At 37.3% G+C, this 24,162-nt stretch overlaps 1 protein-coding gene across 2 annotated transcripts in view; it reads right to left on the bottom strand.

Moving 5' to 3' along the window:
- The window catches only part of LOC118276689 (uncharacterized), a 54,398-nt gene that overhangs the window by 9,006 nt on the left and 21,230 nt on the right, over positions 1-24,162 (bottom strand). Inside the window, exon 1 of one of the 2 annotated variants that reach the window (XM_035595131.2) lies at positions 16,264-16,715. The exons of the other annotated variant lie outside the window; for it this stretch is intronic. Coding sequence (XP_035451024.2) covers positions 16,264-16,279 — 16 coding nt within the window. The 5' untranslated portion in view covers positions 16,280-16,715. Of the gene's footprint in view, positions 1-16,263; positions 16,716-24,162 lie in introns of those variants that run through there. 2 annotated transcript variants of the gene reach the window in all.

Below are 24,162 nucleotides of genomic sequence, written 5' to 3'. Positions count from 1 at the left end.
TTTTACTTACCTCTACAGCAGTTAATAAAGTATTGTGTCGTACCACAATATTTTTGTTATATAGTTCCTATAATATATAAAACTAACCGACGAATAATGCTTTAACTCAAGTTATTAGGATCAATAACCAACAACAAAAGTATATGTTTGCCTGCAATAGGTACCTATAATTATATTGTTTAATTAATGTAAAATTTCTTACCTTTAGTTCCAGGGGAATCTCAGTAGAACCTTTTAATCGTACATGAGCTTCTAGCTCCTTGCATAATTTCCTAAATGCTCTTTTATTAAGTCTGAAATGTTAGTTGAAAAACAATTCAGGCATTTCTCCAATTGTTTCCAATAGCCGTCGCCGCATTTAATCGGTTTTGACGCCTCTCCCAGGCGTTCTCGTTGTGCACAACCCACAATAAACGAAGATAATGCATTTTATAATTTATTTAACCTGCAGTAATGCCTCTAACATAAAATAAATACTCAAGAGTATGTCATCAATCAAGGTCAAAAATCAGCTGTAGAATGAAATCCGGCCATCTTGTGTCGATATTAGTCGATAACTACAACGTTTTAGCGTTCGTTTCGTTATCCTTAATGACGATCACGATCGAGGCGAAGACGAACACTGAAAGTGCCGCTTGTCTACGCATTTGTATGGAATAAACACGATAACGTTCGCTAACGTATTCGTTACTTTATGGTTTCGTTATGAAATGTTACATTGTCTACCAAATTGCGATAACGATGTCGATGGACCACGTGACTTAACGCAGCTCCATACATTTTAGACTTTTCTAACTTCGTTATCGTTTTTAAATTGTTACTTTGTCTAAGGCCCCTGGTGCGTAGTGTTGGCTTTAGCTATCGGTTACCTATCGCATGATTGATATAGGTGCGTACTTATCTATTATTGGAGTATATGGTGATAAAATAAAATCGGTTTTCATTCGATTATAACGAAAATAGTTGCGTTTTACGATGCTTTGTGTTAAAGAACGGGCGTAAAGTTTGACCTTGATCGTTGATAGTTATTATTCAGTTATACTGGATTTAGTCTAGATACGAAAATGTTTACTTTAAAACTGTGTGTATATGAAATTCAATCTGTATAAATTCATTGAGGTCAACTAAAACTTAGGTACTTTAAATTTTCATGCAGTTTCGTGTGGCAACAGATTGCTTTATTGATCTAACAATAGTTTTCAAAAAAGGTACATTTCATAAAGCGTTTGGTATAATGTCTAGGCTTGCCAGGCAGACGTTTTTTTAATGGGGTGCTTTGCCTGGCCAGTTTGTTATTAATAATTACAGCCACACGACTTAATAATAAGAAAATTAATAGTAAATTGCTTTAATTAGTTTAATTACTAGTTAAAGATTATTTAGGTCACTTGATTTTATTGTTTTGTAAACGCAGTACCATTTTGAAATTTTATTGTTGCAACACTCTATTATAACAATTGAGCGTATTTTCGAGTTTTCTTGGTCATGTAATCCTTTTATTTAAGTATTTCACAATCATAAGCATAACATAGTAGATAAACTAGCCAGGTAAATAAATAATAGGTCTACTGAGAGGACCCGATGCCTCCTTTAGGTGTAGATGGTGGCCAAGGAGGAGATTTTAGTGAGCTAAAAATCCCACACTCCCTAGCTTTCCCCCTAAAAAACTAGGCGTCTTTTAAAGATTTCCACACGAAGAAAGAAAATAAAGTCTTCTTTCAGTTTTCACACAATAAGCTAAAAGCTATTTATATTTATTTCTATATACAGGGTGTAAACGGAACGCTCCCAAACACCGCACACAGGTGTTGGTAAAAAAGAGTTTAATTTCATAAAAAAATATTTTATGTACCCAATAATAGTTCTAATCAACTGCTTAAGGCTGTTGATGCATGAACAACACGAAAAAATAATTTAATAAAATTACAAACACACAGATTCATAAGTAAGAAATACATACAATAATACATACCTTATAAACTATCAGAATATCACTGACGCGTGAACACCTTAAATAAGTTTATGGCAGCAGACGAAACAGGATTTGCTAAAATCTTTAAAAGAGGCCCAACATCCATCATATTCAAATTAAATTCGCGCACCAGTGATTCCCTGTCACTTTTATATTTATCACATTCTATTAATATATGATATACATCATCAAGTACACTACACACATCACAATTAGGGGAATCTACCTTTCTCATTAAGTATGCAAATTTCTTGGAGGGATAGTGACCTGAACGTAACCTATTTGCTATAGTTATAATATTTCTACTTATTTTATAATTCATAAACCATGGTATTCGAGCAGGCTGACACTGTATCGTTTTAAACCAGATACCTTTCTCTTTACTCCTCTGATCAAAATATTCTTTGAATGTGTTATAACATTTGTTTTTAGCTACAGTAAGATACTCCGGGTAAAATAACTTTAAATAATATTGATCACCATCCGTTATTGCTAGTTTGGCTAACCTATCCGCCTCCTCGTTACCAATTAATCCGACATGAGATGGAACCCATTGCAATCTAATAACCTGACCTCGACTTTTGAAACTGTATGTTTGGTTTAATATTGCATATGCTAGTGATGCACCTCTGGACGCAGAGGCGCAACGAGCAATATGTTGTAAAGCACTTTTACTATCGGTAAGTATAACCATTTTATTACACTGGAAATTACGTATACTTTTAATTGCTTCTAAAATTGCAATGAGTTCCAATGTCATTATCGATGCATTAACATTATCAATTTTGAACATAGACGATTCTTTCTGGCTAGCATTATAGTATGCAGCTCCTTGCCCATTAACACTTTTAGACCCATCAGTAAAAACTCTATGCCATCCCTCGTACTTTTCATTTAGTTCCTGGACAATCTCTGAGTAGGTCACTGAAATGTTTACATTTTTCTTACTCTCTTTTACACAATTTAAATTACAGTGAATAATTTCCTTTTCATCTATGTATGCAGTCCATATATCTAATGAGAACATGTCAAGTGGGTATGAGGAGTAAATATCAAAGGCTGTGCATTCAGTATATACTACACAAAGTAGCGGTTTTTTTTTATTGCGCCAGTAACGACTCTGTTCCAAGGAAGTTAAGTCTTTTTGAAATTTATTTATAGCAATGTTTGTCCAAGACATACATTTAATATAATATTTAAACGCAAGATATAATCTTCTATTGTGTAGAGGGGGTATAGCTAACTCAGCCTCCATGACATGTATAGGAGTACTCCTGATATAGCCGCCAATAATTCTGAGTGCCTGATTTTGAATTAGGTCTAGCTTGTATAGATGAGACTTTGCGCTAGTGTCATATAAAAACGAGCCGTAATCAATCCTACTTCTTAATAAAGCTATATACAGGTTACGCAAGTGTTTAGGGTGAACACCCCAGGAGGGTCCTGTTAAAATTTTTAGTAGATTCAAATTCTTTAACGTTTTCTGAGCGGTTTCGTTTATGTGTTTACTCCAAAGTAGGGACTTATCTAACCACATTCCTAAGTATTTAATATTATCAACACACGGGACAGTGTTACTATTTATTTCCACATTAATGTTTTGTTCACTGCGCTTTCGGCTAAATAACGGGTGTAAGGGAAACGCTTCCGAAAACAAAAACAGGCGATAGTGCTGGTGATTACTGATACGAAGGCACCAAAAAAAACGCGAAAAAAAAACCAATTTTTTACACTTTTTTTTCGGTTTTTTTTAGGTTACTAGCCTTTGATACATACAAAGAAATAGAATCGCAATAAAAAAACCATATTCAGTAATTATTTTTCAAAACGCAATGTAAATTAATTCAATCAGCTGTGAAGCCACGGGTCAACTAACTCGACCGCGCAATACTTTGTTGCACGTAGTAGGCACAGCGGTACAGACTATGTGTGCGTGGGCGAGCCCTACACTACTACATACGCAAACGTCAAGCGCCAAGCCGACGCGCCTAAAATAAAACAGAAGTGACAATAATGATTAAACATGCATTATGCCTACACTGCTAACATTTTGTTTTATTATTTTACGTAAGTTCGTTTTTTGTTTTTAAGTTTTTTTAACTTCACTATTCTGATTTATTATTTAATCATCATTCAATCATTTAATTATTATGTAATCATTAAATCATCTTTCTAAACGAACTACAAATCAAAACATTTTGCTTACCTTAAGTAACATACCAACATGCCGTATAAGTGACACTGAGATAGTTTTATCCCTAACGTCCAGTACCGTTAGGTAGCGATAGTAGGTATCAATTTAGTCCGTTTTGCTTCACTACTAAGAAGCCTTCACACGTTCATGCATTTAGTTTGATTCTTTATTAATTAACTTATTAAAGATAAAATAACTGAGAAACGTAATTAAAGACGAATAAAACAGTAGCAGACAAAGGAAGCAAGAGGAGTGTCTGCAATTTATTGATCTTTGAACAAGAAGATGGCGCCGACACCGCGCCGCCACCGGGTAGATCTTTTCGGGGAAGTTCGAGCAATGTTGCCACTTTTATTTGAATTTTTGTATTAAAATTTGCATTTGTTTCTTCTTTATTTCTTAAGTGTGCAAAAACTATTATGAATCAAGTAACTATTAAGATAGTTTTTCTCAAGTTCATCAGTAGTAGGTCATGGGGTAAAAATCAAGACCTCGCAACAAGGTATTTTTTGTTTTTTTATTTCGTCTAAGTATTATTTACATAAAAATAAACTGGCAACACTGTTGGTACTTGTGCAACCGTGCAACAGTTTTAAAGTCAGTATTTCCTTGCGAATTACGTAGACGCGCCTAATTTTGTTCCGGTTACGTTTTTAGAATAAAATTACAGTTTTGTTGTTATTGTTAGTTAATTGTTAAGTTTCTTTTTAGTTATTGTTAAGTTTCTTGTTAGTTATTGTTAAGTTTGTGTTCGTGTTGTTAAGTTTGTGTTCGTGTTGTTTAACAATGCCACAACCGTACGTGTACAGTGCTCGTGAATACGGCAACATGTTGATGTGTTTAGGCGAGGCCCGGGGTAATGCTTCCCTTGCATTAAGGATTTACCGGGAAAGACATCCAAACGTGCGGCATCCCTCTGATTCTCGTATAATAACGGCAGTATTCCAACGAGTTCTAGAAAATCGCCCGATTGCTCCCGCTGCGTCAGGTGGTGGGCGACCAGCTGATGTACAATCGGAGGAGCGTATTTTAGAGGTCGTCCGTCGAAATCCACGCCTAGGCACACGCAGCGCTGCTAAGTTGCTGCGACGGCGTAATGGATCAGTCGTCTCTCACTGGCTGGTGCATAAAGTGTTACGGCGTGAGAGAATGCGCCCGTACAAGGTACATAAAGTACATGCGTTGGTTCCCGGTGACCGTGAGCGTCGTCTTAATTATTGCCGCTGGCTAGTGGGCCATCAGCAACGGAGTAGGTTCATTGAGCATGTCATCTGGACGGACGAGGCGACATTCACAAGGAACGGTCTGTGGAATAGAAGGAACGCTCACGTGTGGTCACAGACGAACCCATACGCCTGCCAACAAACTGGGCACCAAACCCGATGGTCCAATCAACGTTTGGGCGGGAATTTATAACGGCCAAATACTGGGACCAGTGTTTTTGCCACAGCGACTCGATGGAGCACGTTATCTAGAACTGATCAACGTACATGTGGACAACTTTTTAGATTCGTTGTCGCTGGCAGAGTACCGAAATACATGGTTCCAGCACGATGGTGCCCCGCCGCACGTAGTGAGAAGTGTCCGTGAGCGTCTCTCGGTGATGTTGGAAGACCGGTGGATCGGCAGGCTAGGGCCACAAGCTTGGCCACCCCGTTCGCCCGATCTAACCCCCTTAGACTTTTTTTGTGGGGATACGTTAAGGAAAGAGTGTTCGACCGCGAGTGTTCTAGTGCGGATGAAATGCGGCAAAGACTAATAGACGTATTCAATCAGTTACGTGAGCATTCTAATGAAGACCCAACTTTGATGCCCCGTCTTCATGCGGAAACATATCGCCGAGCCCGCCTCTGCATCGAGATGAATGGGGCACAATTCGAGCCCCACCTTGTTCGATCGCAAAGGATTTAGCTAGGTAAGTGTTTTACAGTAAACAATACGCTTCAACCTATACCTACGTATTGGATGAATAGGCGCGTGTTTCACCGTACCGCCCGCCGCGCCGCTGGATCGTGCGGGCGGTACGGTAGGTATGAAAATTGCGCGCGCGTGCGATGTCGTTTACCTTAAATTCTGTACGCTGTACATTGCGGTTTTGAAAAATACTAAATCACTAATACATTAACCATTTGGTGAATGGTTATTGTTATTAAACTGTGTTCGTATAATAAAGCAAAAGTCTTTTGGCTTCGAGAGCGTTTTCCTTACACCCAGTATACACACTTTAGATTTATTTGAAGATATCTCAAGTCCAATAAGTTTTAATTTATTTACGACAGAATTTAACATAGTTTGTAAGTTTATTTTACAATTGTTTAGATTTTTATGGCTCATATAGAAGGCAAAATCATCTGCGTATTGGGATACCATAATACCTAACTCCTCATTATCCTTACATATGTCATATGTTGCCACATTAAACAACAATGGTGAAAGTGGATCTCCCTGGGCCAAGCCCATGCTAGTCCAACGAGATCCAATAACCTTACCAGTAACTCTGTCCTTTATTGTTAAACACCGCGCACTTAGAAATGACGATATGTAATTGCAAATACGATATCCAAAATTCAATAGGTCTAACTTCTTGATAACTTTCTCTATAAGAACATTATTATATGCATTTTCCACGTCTAAAAAACAAGCTACCGTGGACATTTTATTTGAGAATCCTACCTGAATGTGAGTTATGATTCTGGATAAATTGTCCAAACATGACTGACCTCTACGGAATCCTGTCGTATTTTCTGACAAAATCAAGTTTCTTTCTAGGTGCCATTCCATTCTTTTCAGCAACATATTATGAAAGATTTTACACAGACATGACATCAAAGATATTGGCCTTAACTTCATATCGGCGCTAGGATGGCTTGAAGCCTTCGGTATAGGAATAATCCGAATGGTTCGCCATTGCTCTGGTATTATACCAGATGTAAAAATACTATTAAATAAATACAAAAGAAAAACCTTGCCGTTCTCTGGAAAATTATATAACATGGAGTAAGTGATACCATCATCACCAGGAGCAGTGTCCCTCCTTTTTAAGCATTTGACTAACTCTGACATTTCAAACGGTATTTCCAATGGACTGTTTATGGATAAAATTTCATGACGCCTGTCCGAAGCCATATCTGGTGTCAGACTATGCAATAAGTTTTCGCTTTTATCTACAGGCACATAGAATGTAGGTTTACGATGATTTTTTTGCCATTTCATTTTGCCCCACATATCCGATGCAGACTTACATTCATCAATACTTGAACAGAAATTCCTGTAATCTTGTGAACGAGCTTGTGTAATTAATAATCGCGCTTTTTCAGTGTTATTTTCTAATATTCTTAAGTTGTCGGGAGTAGGGTTTTGTCTGAATTTTTTAAGTGCTAGCCTCCTCAAGGCCACTGCCTCAGATAATTCGGGCTTCCAATATTTCTTTGGCCTAAAAGTGCTTGCTGGTTTATTACATATTTTAATTTTAGGAATATGTTTATTAACTGAGATATTAATGTGTTTTTCTAAATAGTCATACATATATTGGACATTATCCATGGCAAAATCATAATTAGAGAAATACTTCTGAAGATCATCAGTATACCCTTTCCAATTGGCCATCTTAAAGTTACGATGTTCTATGAGCGGAAACTGTTGCTCAAAATTAAATAATATCTTTAGAATAAGGTGATCGCTCCCTAAATTCTCGTTGAAAACTTGCCACTTGGATTTTATTATCAAATCATTAGAAACAAAGGTTATATCGGGTGAAGTTCTTTGTACGACTCCGCCAACTAACTTGACTCTGGTAGCATCACCATTATTTAAGTAAGTAAACCCGCAATCAAAAGACGAGTCTAATAGCTGATTCCCTCTTTGATCCGTTTTGTATGACCAATTACTATGGTGCGCATTAAAATCACCGGCGATTAATGTTTTCCTAGAAGAAATGGAAAATAAATTGTCCCAATCAGATTGTTGAGTACGAATTAAGGGTGAACAGTAAACAACCATAATATTATCCAGATGATTACAATTATAAATTTTTACATGAACTGCCTCAATGCCTGGGTTGCTTACATTAAGCGTAAGTGCTTTAGATTGTAATGTCTTATGAACAAATATTGCTACTCCACCATATGAATCGTCTCTGTCTCGCCTATATATATTGTAGTTATTGATATACAAGTCAGAATCCGAGTCTAACCAGGTTTCACTCACAATAGCTATATGTATTTTCTCTTGAACTAATAAAGCATCGAAACTACTAAGCTTCGGCTTTAAGCTTTGTGCATTCCACTGGCATATGTTAATCGAATTTCTTTTACTACTTCTATCCATCTAAAAATTTAAAAATTGTCTGTAATACTCCACCCCCACAAAACATGTTCACAAAATATGATTTACACTCTTCATAAATAAATTTAAACACTAAAATGATTTTTTCCAGAAAAGTTTTGTTCTCGCAAAGTACTATTTCTTCAATTTTTTGCATAAGATATTGTACTTTCTTTTTCTTTTTTTCCTTTTTCTCTGACACCTCTTCACCTAACCTTTGCTGTCTATCTGTAATTTCATTTTCAATTCCTATGATAGAAAAATCAGGATCTGTGTGTTGTTTACTATTTTTCTTACCTGCAGTATTTCCGTTTTTACGCCTGATAGACTTGTCATGTTCTGTTTCATTCTCCTGACTACTTTTTCTATTCGAAGACGTTGACTCTCTTACCACATCAGCATAAGTATTAATATGCGACTGTCTATTTGCATACTCACAGTTGTCAACAGTTTTTGGATACTCCTTTTGAGATATTGTGTTAGCTGTTTCAGGATTCTCGTGCTTTTCCTTCGCCAAGCTGAGGAAAACCTCATATGCCTCCTTATAAGATAAATCTTTGTCACCCATGATTGACCGGATTTCTTTTTCCTTTAAGTACACCTTACAGGATTTATCCAGGGCCATATGAGGACCTTTACAGTTAGGGCATGAAAAAGTAATGGTTTCACAATTCATATGATGATTACCGCATTTAGGGCATACGATACTTTTACGAGGACAAAACCTTTTAATGTGGCCAAACTTCCAACAGTTGGAGCATTGATTCACAGGAAATATATATCGTTCTACTGGGAATCTGCAGCCGTATGCAAATACAAAAGAAGGACGTGAACGACTGTTAAAGCATATTCTAACAGTTTCACTATTGACCCAATTTCCATCAGGATCCATGCGTTTGAGCCTTTTAACTGACATAATTTTAAATGAACTAGTCAAAGAATCTAATAATTCTTTTTCAGAGGTTTCTAAATCTACGCCTTTTACAATTCCATATGATAAAGTAAGTTCACTAGTTAATTGAGCTCGCACTCCTAACTGTGCCAGTTTTTCGCATTTAATAAGATTTTCGGCCTGTACTTTATCACTGAATTGAATAAATATCTTGTACGGATTTTTGTAGTGAATCTTCATAATGTTAAGGATGTTTTCGTTTCTAAGCATCTTCGCTAAGGCCATTTGCTTAGGTAGTACTTCCGCGGATGTTAAACATACCTCAATTTTTTCACAACTACCATCTTGTTCCATACTTTCTACCGATTTATTATCTGACAAGGAATCGCTTCTTATCAATCTCTTCAGCTTTCTATTCCTTGTAACTGTAATAAAACCTTCTTCACTACTTCCTTCACTAATGTCTCGCAGTCTTTTCATGCCTCTCGAATTTTGATTATTATTTATTTCTTTACTACCCTCAGCCGCACTCCAATTAAATTCTTGTGATTCTTGCATTCGTTGCAATTCTTGCTCACAGTCTTTAATTATCTCCGAGTCACTTTTATCACCGTCATCACTGTTCTCGTCAGACATTACTCACAACTCTTTATGAATGAAATATCTAACGGCAAACACGACAAATGTTTTTGCGATATAGATGTACGTGTAGCTAATCACTGAATCGATCTGAATTATAATTGTAAATACAATTAATTTTTTCTTATATTATTACCGCGTCGCATGGTGCAGATGACATCCTGGATTTTAAAAATCGACGTTTCGATCTAATGATTTATTTTTCAATTGCATCTATATAATTATACATATATCAAAAAAATCTATTGCTGTTCGTTAGTCTCGCTAAAACTCAAGAATGGCTGGACCGATTTGGCAAATGTTGGTCTTGAATTATTTGTGGAAGTCCAGGGAAGGTTTTAAAGATGAGAAAAATATTTGAGGCTGTACAAAGTTTGCCGGGTCAGTTAGTAACTAAATAAAATAACCTTCCATCAAGAAAAAAACGTAAAAAAAAAAAAACGCACAGAGCCACAGAAAATATGAAAACTTGTTTCCTTATTGAAAATCACGTAAACACCGATCAAGAGAGAATAAAAGCATTTAATATTATTATTATGAACATAAATACGTCGACATAAAGAAGCTAGATACGTCTTGTAATTTAAGTTACAAGTTAATCACTATATAGTATAAAACAAAGTCGCCATTTTTGTCTGTATGCTTAAGTCTTTAAAATTACGCAACGGATTTTGATGCGGTTTTTTGTAATAGGTAGAGTGATTCAAGAGGAAGGTTTATATGTATAATACAGGCATAATATATCACCATTGCACCCATGCGAAGCTGGGGCGGGTCGCTAGTCTGCTATAATGCACAATGGTCATATTAAATGTTACACGTGGAACTGTTATTGTGTTATTGGATACAAGACACCTACTTGTACGTTGGCACATCTATGTATTCTATATCTGTGTTCATGTACATCGAGTCTTACAAGGAATAGACAGGGTAAATAATGATTAAAAAGAGTATTTGAAAAAAATTTTTAATCAATTTCTGGATAATATTTTCTGTTGTCAAATAATAAAATGAATAATTATGCAAAGTATGCCATTTAGTGGATGGATCTCGTATCTCAAGCCATCTCCTCGAGTCCACTACCTGAGGATGCGTTTCCAACGATACTAAGCTATGTAGCTGTGCGAGGAAGACGCGCAGCTCGAGTATGCGTTGTATCGATAGCAAGCCATCCATAGCACGCATCTTTCCATAAAATAAACATAGCTTAGCTGGGTTCGTTTCCACCAATACTAAGCTATGTGTACCAATGACAATGATTGGTGGAAGCCAAACGCATCCACAGCAACGTAGCATAATACATCTCTGGTGGAAAAGCAGCCTGACTCTTTAGTAATCGTGATTAACTGTTAATTTTAATAATTAAAATAAAAATAATTTAACGCATTGATAGTGTCAATTTCTTAGTACGTGTAGTGTAGTTTTTGAAATAGGTAGATCTATCTTTATATATATAATTCTTCTGTACGTGTGTATGTCACTGAACTCCTCTTAAACGACTAGACGGATTTTGATGAAACTTTTTGTGTGTGTTCAAGAGGATCTGAGAATGGTTTAGATTCACAATTTTGTCCGCTGGACAATGTTTTTTTAATTAATTTTTAATTTATTAGTAGTTGTTGATTTTGGAATGTTTGACATCGGATCCGACGGACGGCGCTACCATCGCAGTGTCAAATATTAATGACGTTAGATATTGTCATAACATTTGAATAATAATTTTCATCAAGAATGTTTTAGCTTATTAAAAAAGTTTAAAATTTTCAAATTAACGTGTAGACAGGACAACGTCTGACGGGTCCGCTAGTACACTATAATACAATGCAGCTGTAAGCCATTTAGACGGATATATACATAGGTAAGTGGCGTACTGCGCAGGCTTAACACCAAGTCCAACGTGAAATAATACCACGATTGACTGATTTCACCTTGACCTGTATTTATTTTCGGGGTTTGCACTGCTTGTTAAGGGCAGAAAATTATGTACCAGCTGTGTTATAGGTTATATAAGAAAATGTTTACAATGTAAATGAAAAATCGGCACGCCTTTTATCCTCGAAGGGGTAGACAGAGGTGCACATTACGGCAGGTAATGCCGGTACACAATGTACATCCACTTATCACCATTTGTGTTATAAGTCCCATGTAATAGGGGGTTGAGCCTATTGCCATATTACTGACTACTGAGAAATGTTTGAAAAATACCCATTAACCCGTTGTATGCCGGAACGCAGATCTACGCGAGACACAATGTGTTTTCTATTGTTGTCTTGTATACGGCATACGAAGGATTAATATTAATTTATATGAAAAATCAATAACAGTTTAATAAATAATTTGCTAATGGTGATTTTTGTTTTAGTAAAATACAGTTCTAATTTTAACAACATACTCCATGCATAAATACAAAAATTAATATGCAATTATAACAAAACAAACCAACGACACACGATACAAGTCATAGAGAATACCCCAACCTTCACGGAGGTCGAACAACTGCAAAATAATAAAATAAGAAAAAGTTGGGTTTATCGATGGCTATTTCAAGATGGCGTCGCATTGCTGTCATTACGAATCACTAATTAGTTTATTTGATAGATAAAATAAACTGTTTTAACGACTTGTGTAACTAAGAATGGTTATAAATAGATGTCTTTGACGTTGAATCCCAACATTATTTTTAATGTACCATTTCGTTCAATGCCATTTCTGTAGGGTTCCGGTCCTGTCAAATTTCTATTTCTAAATCGCGCAAGTGCACTTTCCCACTGGCGTTTTAAGCTGACAACTGAAACATCTATTTGAGGATACGAATGGACATATTTTCTGAAAATTATATGAATGTATGTTTGGTCTGGGGCCTTAGTACAAGTTTGTTTTACGTTCATCGAGAGTACGTTCGGCGCTCTGTACCCTTAGTACAAGTTTGCTTTAAACCCGCACTAAGGGTACTGATTGGTTGGTTCATTCGAGCCGGCCAATCAGAGCGCCGAACGCGGTCTCGTTTCGATTATGTTAAACGTAACGTCAATCTCGTACTAACCGTAACTATTTCGTATTGATTTGAGAGAATTTTGCTCTGTGCTTTATTGTCTGGTAAATATTAATTTTGCATTACATTTTTTAGATGCAATGATTGCATTGCATGCAGCTGTCAATGATTTAGATAAACAACGCAAACATTTCAACCTTACTTTCATTTCTATTGAAAAATATTTACTGAAGCATTTAATAAATTCGCAACTTACAAAAATTACAAAACTTTCGTGACATTCTATATTTGAAACAGGAAAATAAAATGGCGGCGTTCTTCATTTTACTTAATCAGGTAACCAGTCAAACGTTTGCTAGCAAACAAATAGTATCGCAACTAAAATTATTTTTCTTATCATAAGATATTAAATATTCATATTTAATATGCGACCTGAACAAAACATTTGAACAGTGTTTATTATACCTTACTATCTTAGTTTATATTATATAAAGAAAAACTATTAATAAAGTTTTATACCTATAAAAAGGCTTAACGCTTTACTATTAAAAATTAATAGGTATCTACTACCAACATAAAAAAAAATTAATAGCCCAGATGACATTTATTTGTCAGTTATTTTTTTAATTACGCCAAGCGCTATTCTCTCGGTTGCCATTTAAGAAAAAAATAGCGCTATTCTGTAATAATTAGCTAAACACAAAAAAAATATACGTTATTGAGTAAAAAAAAAAAATCGAATTATTTAAATAAATATACGATTGTGTATGAATACCATTCGAAGGTCAAAACAGGCATAAGTACGTTAACACGCTATTCTCATACTCGATTGTTTTTTCTCGACTCGTTGAGTATTTCCAGAAAATTCTTTAATTTTTTAACAAATTCTAGCATACTATGTTGCGTTTAAAATCCAACAATTTCTGATATAACAATCGAGTTATTAAAAATAGAATTTGACGTTTCGATTAAGGAAAAAAAACTAAAAAAAGACTACAACTAATTGGATTTGTAACGATGCCAAGCTGTGAAATAAATAAAGTCATAAAAATACAATGGGACTGACTGTAGTAAAACATTTCGAAGTGATAAAAAATCGATTGTTTAAAAATAATTTTAGAATATATAATAATGTAATCGATAAAGATATTGCATGCTTAAGAGGATTAGTTAAAAAAATAAGACCTATTAACAAGATAAACGAACCTAATGAAGTGTAGAAAATACATCAATAAATAAATATTTTCCTTGAAATAAATAGAGAAAAATATTCCAACATAATATAATCGTAATAACAAACAATCGCATATTGCAATGCAGGTCAGTTGAAAAAACATCATCATGCATCTTTATGCATACTCGACATAATAGAATTTATTATGAACATATATTTTACCATTAATAGGTCTTTTTCCCTCTAACATCCTCTAAAGTCTTGAGAAGAATCTTCATTTTTGATTCGGGATAACAGTTAACAGTAAAATAAGATTTACAGTCACGATTTCCATTTAACGGTCACTACACGAAATAATTCACTGAATTATTATTACAGACCTCTCTCATGTTTTTAATTTCAAATGAATCATTTTCTTATTGACTTCTGTTCTTATATTTAGCTTATTAATATTAACTGGTTGGAAAATCCAGTGATCTGTTTAGTCGGAATCATTGTTTATCAATATTTATCGCTTGTTTATGAACCCAGAATAATATCCAACGCAGCATCCAGCTGGCATAACTTAGACAAAAATCATCTGAAGAAGGAAAATAAAATCCTCTAGTTTTAATCCATCATTAAAGAATTTATGGGCCATTATCAGAAAGCATCTGACTGTCGTACTCAGAGTCATTTAATGGCTACTTAACCCAATCTTTAGCAATTGTTTTCGGCACAAATCATTACTAAGGAATAGTTAAAGTAACCATTAAATATCTCTGAGTACGGCAGTTAATCTACCAACTTAGATGCCCTAAATTACCATTCAATAACCACAGGGACACCAATCATAGCAGAGCAGCATCTAAAGACCCAATTAAAACGAAAATTATTTGTATTTCAGATACTGAAGAGTCCTTAGCATATTCTCCGTTTGTGTACAAGATACTAATAAGCTCCCTCAAGGTTCGTTTTTCAATTTTTTTTTTTTTTTTTTTTTTTGAGGGGGAAAATCATCCAATGACTTCTCCCGCCTTGGGTGAGGCAGGAGGGAGTGTCAGACTCTTACTGACTAAAAACCACCCCGTTCCTTCTCCTGCTTTGAGCCGGAGCCCCGGTAACCTTTTACGTTGTCCGCAGCTCCGGATCAGGCATCAGCCCTACTGGGCAAGGTTCGCTTTTCCCTAAGGAATGAACAATCAATAACAGATTATACACACAGTACGTGTCCACTTGTATCTTCAAGTTTCATTTTTATTAGAAACATGAGTATTGTTTTATATGTATCCTCCTTCTAATTGATTAAGTGGCTTAGGTATGTTCTTATTTTTTTTTTTCGATATTTTTTTTGTTTTTTTTTTCCGTTGCTAAAGACGTTTGAAGTGGGTTGTTATTTGGAGTGGATTTGTTGCTAATTTTATGTGAAAAATTGTTGCTAGGAATTATTTTTTCGTTATATTTTATCGTTGCTATGTAAAAACATGGATACGTAATCTATTTTTATTCAGCCTGTTACGTCTATTGTTTTTTGTTACCAGGTAGAGGGTTATAATTTTATAAGGAAGATTTTGGCAAATATCCTTTCCTAACTTTCAAATTTCCTTGAACGTAATATTATGAATCTAACATTTGCCTATAATTGAAATACTTGTGTGAAAAACCAAATTCAACTGCCTCCGTTAAGAGTATTAAAGAGATAATCTAAAAATCTTTTCAGTGTTCTGTTCGTGAGAACGTCTGAAATTAGCACGAATGCCCTTTTGTGGGCGGTGGGAGGGTGTGGGAGAGGGGGGACTGCCCGCAGTTCGCATTATCAAATGCATTCGACGGCATAAGTATAAATACACTCCCAATAATACAACTGACACAAATATTGTTTGTATAATTTCCCAAACCCAAACATTGATGTCATTTTGTAAATAAATTTAGTATTTGATAAATATTATAAAGTATGCGAGTACGCGTTCTAGATTGGTGAACGAGGAAAATATACGCTAACGGCTTTTTATTAGCCTCAATTTAAAAGTATAATGGACAATAACTTAATTAAATTCCCACAACGACTATCTCACAGGAATTAAAAAAACAAACTTACTCATTTTCTTTTTCATCGCACGGAGCACAGTTACTTAAATGCCGTATAAAAATAATCAAATAAAACTTCATTGGCCACAGAGTCACTGTAATACAAGTTTATGAAACCGTCACTAAAGGCAGAAATGAAAGGAAACTCGTAATCAAAACCACTACGAACAAAACAGATTATAAAAATAATATTTTTTAATTTGAGCGTATCAATTTTTTCGACGAGTCACTGTCAAACACGAAATTTCACTTCGCAAAAAATATGAGAATTAAACTAAGAATAAACGCGACACGATACTGGCTGGCAGGGTTGAAATCACAGTTGCGAAAATGAAAAAAAAAAAACTAAATTTGACATTAAAAATAGCGGGAATAAAAAATCAAATATGGCGTAATTTTATCATTAATTAAATCGCGTTAGATATTGAATGGAACGTTAAATTACGGGCGTTCGATAAAGAATCTTACGTTGAAATAATAGAGCGCGGCGCGAGACTGTCGCAGCAGTAGTCTGCCGTTAATATGAGGCTTCGGTCGGCGAAACGCTCGGCTCATACAACCATTTCAAAGTATATAAATAACCCACACCGCTCTCTGTTCCGTTCGCATTTAAAGTAAATTAAATTGAAATATTTTCTGTGTCACTTTAATTCTAACTGCGGACTGACTGTATAGAGTGGAATTAGAACAATAAATAAATATTACTGAGCTACTTTTTGTATTTTCTTCTACATTTATACACTAGCATTTACATTAACATTTATTTATAACATTGTTATTGATTTATTGTTAGACTTAAAACTGAGTACTTCTAGGTACACTAGAGAGATAGACATATATAAAACAAATCGGTATCGCTACATAAAACCTTCATTACTATATGGAAACCTATTTATACATCGCTATTTTCCTGGAACGATGCAATTTTACACACAGTATGCATAATATTATAAAATGGCTGCGTATTCGAAAGGATGAACAAAAGAGGTTTATTACGTAATAACTTAATAAGATATCCTAAAAACGGTTATACGTTAGATATTTTATTCAACGTCCTTAGTCGAGTGGAGACGCCATTTTGAATTTGAACATACCTGTTTCGTTAAACGTTAATAATTACTTATTGCAGTAAGTATAAATGCTGTTTAAGTATTCACGTTGGTGTTTCGAAGGTCGAAAAGTATAAATAAATAAAGAAAACAACGACAATCCGTTAATTTTTTGTTTAGTGTCGCCTGATTTTTACCAATAACTATGTTTGTTAAAGAAAAATATGGATTGCGTCGAGTTATTTTTTCCAACGAGAATTATTTTAGAGCAGGAAGATAAAATATTTTGTGTTTGGTTTTTTCCTGCTTGTATACTACTTCCTACAGACAATTTTGAGAGTTAAAAATGGTACTTAGTATATATTGTAAATAGGGGAAAACTTTCAAATATATAAATAAATAAAGGTCATAGAACAGAACCCTATGGTATTCCAAAACACGTTGTACCTTAATGTCCTTCCTTGGTAATTTGACAAAAACCTGGCTAATTACACATGGGTTATATCATTATTTTCTCTTCACTAAACAATGGTGACTAAGGTAATGATAGAAAAGGTACTTAAAATATATATTTTTATTTCGTGGTATATCAAATGCCTTAGAAAAAATTAAGATGTTTATTTCGGTTTAAGAACATGGTGTTGAAAAATCATAATTTTAGGTTTTGATTGTTTAATAGTTAATTTTGTAGGCCACTTAACATCACTTATAGAAAGAACAGAGCGAGCTAGCGACATATTTTAGAAGATATAATATTGTAAAGAAAATTATTATTATATCTACGATTAAACTATAAGAAGAGGATTAAAAAACAGCAGAATCGAAGTGACTTGGCAGTAAACACTAAACAAGCCGAATTAATAGATACTAACGAAACATGTTGTCGATCAAGTCCACTTTTAGTGGCTTTTGCATACGTCCGATCCAGTTTAGAACCACAAAGTTAGATAAACTATAAACTACTTGAAATAAGAAACATTGTAGAATTATACCTAGTGTGGTGTGGAGTAACCGCTTTTAGGTTAAAGTCCAAATCAATATAACTTAATAAAACTGACCCATTTGGAAGTCATTGGGGAGGAGAGATTCAGCAGTGGAAGTGCTGTGGGTGAATAACCAATTTCTAAGGGTCTCTAAAGGATCCTAAGGTCCTCAATAAGAAGATAGATTTCGAAGGCGTTAAAAAATCGAATACTGCTTTGTCAAATCAATAATCAAATTCTAAATTATTTAATTCAAATAATTCAAGGAAGACATTTTTGAACGTCAAAGCAAATATAATAATATTACCCATTGGTAAATTAATATTATTCTTTACAAAACTGTCTGTCTGTCTGTCGTTTAGTCCTCTAGTGAAGCTATTTGTTTGTTCTAAAGTGTAGATTCCTATGGAGAAGAACAAGCACGAAACTCCATAGGTTACTCTCTTTCAATCAGATTCACAATCTCAATCTTCAACTTACGCAGAATCACTGATATTCAGTGCAAAATTGAAACCTATAACTAAGAAAAAAAATCTTCAAGATGTTTAAAACCACTGGACAAACGAGGCAATAAGCGTAGAGTAGTATAAGTAATTACTTTTTTTTAAAGTATACACAAGTTCTAAAGTTAATAGGTAAACCGGTTATGGCATTACTTCTATACTTAATAATAATTAACAATGAGGTTATAACATGATGTCGGTAGAGGCTGTATGAGATAGCGATCATAGTTGAGAAAATTCCCAAGTTTCAAAAAGCGAAATCCATTGGTCATGATTCGCGAAAAGTTGAGGTTATTGACCTTAGCGTAATGAATGATTGAATGAATGGACGGCGCGCAATCATTTTTGATACTTGTTACGGGTTATTGAAAGTCTAAAATGAGTTATCAAACTAACCTATTTAGGAGATATCAACAATTACGCAAAAAATACAATTTTCTAACATTTTGCAAAATTCTGACGTCAGTTTTAAGACATTATCATTGATTAGGAATGTAATAAAAACAAGAGTGACGATTTACTAAGTAAAAAGAAACGTTTGATCCATTAATTTGCGGATTTAACATCCAGATGGGAGTGCTATCTAAATGAAATTAATTTGGTGACACCTCAACTAATTGGACAAAGGCTATATGTATAAAGAAGAAATTTTAATTAAATAGTAATTATATTTTAGTGTTTAAGTTGGACAAAGAATATCTCACCATCTAATCATTGAAACGGTAATTTCTATGTTAATTATTGCAAATTATTGCATGTGCACTTAAGCTAGGATGACCGGTTACAATTAGGCGGCCTAGCATGTAAGCTTAGTTTAGCTGTCTTTAATTAGAATAAAATTGCTACCCCAGCTGTAGCTGCTACCCCAGCTGTAGCACGTCGGGTTCAGAATTGGCGAGTTCTAGAGGAGGTAGAGACGCTATCAGATCATCGTTACATCCGATTTGACGTCTCTACGCAGACCTCGCTCGGCCCAGGTCCAGTGGCTCCTGTTGAGGTTGGTCCACGGTGGGCGCTGAAGAAGCTCAAACGAGAACTACTCCGTGAAGCCGCCATCGTCCAAGCTTGGGTGTCTGCACCAGATAGGCCTTCTGACATTAACGCAGAAACGAAGTGGTTCCAGACGGCGATGACACACATTTGTGATGCGGCGATGCCTCGGCATCGAACACTGCCCCCGCGTACCCAAGTGTATTGGTGGTCTCAAGACATTGAGCACCTTCGTGCTGCCTGCATGGCGGCGAGGCGTCAGTATGCCAGATATCGGAGGAGACGGCTCCGCGCACCGGACGCGGACATCGTCGAGGCGAATCTTTATGACGCCTATAGGGCGGCGAAAAAGGAACTTAAAATTGCCATTGTGCGGGCCAAGGCCGAGGCCCACAAGCAGCAGCTTGCTGCACTGAATCGGGACCCGTGGGGACGCCCATACCTCGCTGTCCGGGGTAAGCTTCGCCCTTGGGCGCCTCCATTAACCCAGAGTTTGCGGCCTGAACTGTTGCAAAATATTGTGAGTGCCCTTTTTCCGGCAGGAGAAGCTCACATACCACCACCTATGGCTCCGCCGTCGGCGCCCACCGTGAGAGATGTCGAAATACCCGAGGTTACCCAGGTCGAACTAAGAACGGCAGTGCTTCGGCTCAAGGCAAAAAATACCGCCCCGGGGCCTGACGGAATTCCTGGTCGGGCATGGGTTCTGGCAATGGAGGCACTTGGGCCTCGACTGCGAAGTCTGATGAGCGCATGCCTGGAACAGGGACGGTTTCCACAGCAATGGAAATCTGGAAAGCTGGTTCTGATCAGGAAAGCAGGACGCCCGGCTGACTCTCCGTCTGCCTATCGGCCCATCGTACTGCTGGACGAGGTAGGCAAGTTGTTCGAGCGAATCATCACTGACCGCCTCGTCAAACACCTGTCATCAGAAGGGCCAGATTTGGCAGACAATCAGTTTGGATTCCGTCAAGGGCGCTCGACTGTGGATGCCATTATGCAAGTGAAGACCTTGGCGAATGAAGCTGTGTCCCGGGGTGAGGTGGTCTTGGCGGTGTCTTTAGACATCGCTAATGCATTCAACACCTTGCCCTGGAACTGTATCAAGGAGGCACTCCGGTATCATGGAGTGCCTACCTACCTGCGCTGCACAGTCGAGGCCTACCTATCGGAGAGGGCAATAATCTACCCGGGTGCTCAAACATGGGGTCGGCGAGAGGTATCGACCGGTGTTCCACAGGGATCGGTCCTGGGACCGCTCCTGTGGAACATCGGGTATGACTGGGTACTTCGTGGTGCTCTTCTGCACGGCGTTGTAGTTACCTGCTATGCGGACGATACACTGGTAACGGCACGCGGAAAGAGTTACCGTGAAGCTGCGCTACTGGCGACGGCAGGTGTTGCGCAAGTCGTGTCAAGGATCCGGCGTCTGGGGCTGGAGGTGGCTCTTAATAAATCCGAGGCCATTTGCTTCCATGGGGCTCGGCGGGGTCCACCGGCAGGTTCACACATTGTGGTTGGAGGGGTTCATATCGCAGTCAATTCGACAATGAAATATCTTGGTCTGGTTCTTGACAGTCGTTGGAGCTTCGGACCCCACCTCCGGCAACTGGTTCCCAAATTGAGGGGAGCAGCAGCGGCGCTTTCGCGGTTGCTTCCCAATTTGGGGAATCCTAACACATCTTGCCGGTGGCTATACATGGGGATCGTGCGGTCAATGGCCCTCTACGGGTCACCAGTTTGGGCGGATGGACTGACGGCGCCCAATATCGCTTTACTACGAAGTTCGCAGCGCGCGATGGCCATCAGAGTGATAAGGGGTTACCGCACGATCTCTTTCGAGGCTGCAAGCCTCTTAGCTGGATCCCCACCCTGGGACTTGGAAGCAAAGGCTCTCGCATCACTATATAGGTGGCGCGGGGAGTTGGCTGCCCGGGGCGAGCGATATCCACCTCGAGTTCTTGAGGCACGAAGGACTGAACTCCGTCGTGACACAATAACGGAGTGGAAAACACGACTTGCGCAACCTAGTGCAGGGCACGCCATTATAGCGGCAGTAAGTCCCGTCATGGAGGCGTGGATCGGCAGAGGGCATGGTGTCCTAACCTTCCGGTTAACACAGGTACTTTCCGGACATGGCTGCTTTGGAAAGTACTTGTGTCGCATAGGCCGGGAGCAGACATCGGTGTGTCATCACTGCGATGGTGGTTTGGAGGATACGGCGCGGCATACGCTCGAAGAATGTTCTGCATGGGCAGAGCCGCGCCGTGAACTCATTGCAGTACTCGGTGGGACAGACCTCTCACTGTCGACTGTTGTACAAGCTATGGTCGACAGTGAGAGTGCATGGGACGGAGTCGCTTCCTTCTGTGAACAAGTCATGTTGGCAAAGGAAGCGGCTGAAAGGGAGAGGGAATCAAGATCTTTTCCCTCCCGCCGTAGACGCGCCAATCGTCAGCGCCGTGAGGCGGCAGCCGATCTACGACCTCCATAGGAAAGGCCTGCGGGCGACTGACTGGGGGAGTCAGACGTCCGCTGTATAGGCGAGAGTAGGCGTTAGCGTAGTGTTCCACGCGCGCTACTCGAGGAAGGGAAGCAGCCTCCCAGGGCCGCCAACGTGGCGGGACCTGCCACAAACGAGCGGTAGGTCGAAGCCTGCCGGGTGCGGTGAATCCGTGAGGGCAGCCCGGATCACGGCCACAGGCAGTGGAGGAACACCGCGGTGGTTTTAGCCGGTAAGAGTCCGGCACACCCCCCCGTCGTCCCCACGGCGTGGGAAGTCCATGAGGATTTCCATCGCGTTACAAAAAAAAAAAAAAAAAAAAAAATTAGAATAAAATAATCATAAAAGAGGCAATTTTACTGGATTTCATAGTTATATTTTACTTCCAACAATACATGGAAAGTTATAATATGAGCAATGAAACTTAGATATTTACTGTATGGTAAGAAAAAGTCAAGACATTTCCAGTAGAATGTGTTCACAAGTAAGTGAGGTAACTGCGTAACAGTTGCTACGTAAAGCATTTTCCGGATATTACTAATAGATGGCGTTGTAATATAAATTCTGTAATTAAATGACGTTTTAGGAAGTGATTACGAATACATTAAATTCTTATTATTTAGGTCAAATAATTTGTTTTGCTGAATTAAACATGATTATAATAGAGGAAAGTTGTATAAACGAGAACATTATACGAATTCTTTGAGAAATTATCGGGATAGTAAAAAAATCGAGTACAAAAATGAACTGTCATAAAAAATATTGACGGAAAGGAAAAAGTTAAAACTCTCACGACACGACACATGTCCTGTGGAAAAACCGTATGACTTCTAAAGAATTAATAACGGCATGCGGTTAATAAGTACAATCATCCAAAACTGTATGCCTAGGTATCTCCATCAAAGGTAAGACATAAATCGCTTGCAAAATTGGGTGCAAGCAAGAATAAACTAATTCTGAACCAAATTGTCCAATACATATCATCGCGGAAAACCCAACACATTTCTTTATAACTAATTTAGTTTCAAAGACGTAAATGTATGGATGACAATATAGACATAAATGTATAGGTATCCACACATTTCGGAACGTAGATCCACGCGAGACACAGTGTGTTTACTTTAAACTTTTATATATCAACATAAGAGAGGTTAATTTCAATTAAATCACATATAGGCACTTTGAAAACGACCATCAGGCAAATCATCAAAGAAGCGTCTTTAGAACAACACAGAAATCTAGGGTATAATAGTTATTCAATTCTTGCAACAATGTATGAGAGGAAATCTCAACATAAATATGCACTTCCTCCAATAGGTCTGGTCCGTATGAAGAGTGATAGACCAGGGTCATTCGTCATATTCACAGACAATTGAATGGTAGAGTGCAGTGACATCTAACGAGACAAATGCATTGCTGTTGGTCAAATTTTTCATATAAGACCGATTGCATTGTTAATGAGCTGATGGTTCACATCACATTAAGTGTAACTCCTGAAAGTTAAGTGTAACCAGAGGAGTAACAAGCCTATTAAGTGGCCACTGCTGACCGGCCGAAAAGGCCTTTTCTCAAAGCTGATGGTCCACCTAATGGCAAGTAATTGATGGTGCCTATGGATACCCGCAACACCAGAGGACTTACAGATACATTAGGGGAAAGGAGATTGGGGATTTTGTCTCTCTGTTTATTTATTTTTTTAATTCTATACTTGGTTAGATATTAAGAGCTAAATATTGAGCTATTGGAGAGGCCTATAACTCAACTGTATTTTTCAGACATTAACTTTTCGTAGGAAAAGTGATTGAACTAAATAGATACAAGGGATGTATCCATTCTTCTTAAGGATAACTAAAGATTTAAGCAACTCGTCAGATCACATGT

The sequence above is a fragment of the Spodoptera frugiperda genome, chromosome 17, assembly GCF_023101765.2.
Source record: "Spodoptera frugiperda isolate SF20-4 chromosome 17, AGI-APGP_CSIRO_Sfru_2.0, whole genome shotgun sequence".
Taxonomy (NCBI): Eukaryota; Metazoa; Arthropoda; class Insecta; order Lepidoptera; family Noctuidae; genus Spodoptera; species Spodoptera frugiperda.
Note: the sequence above shows the minus strand (reverse complement) of the source record. Positions and strands in the feature narration are given on the sequence as shown.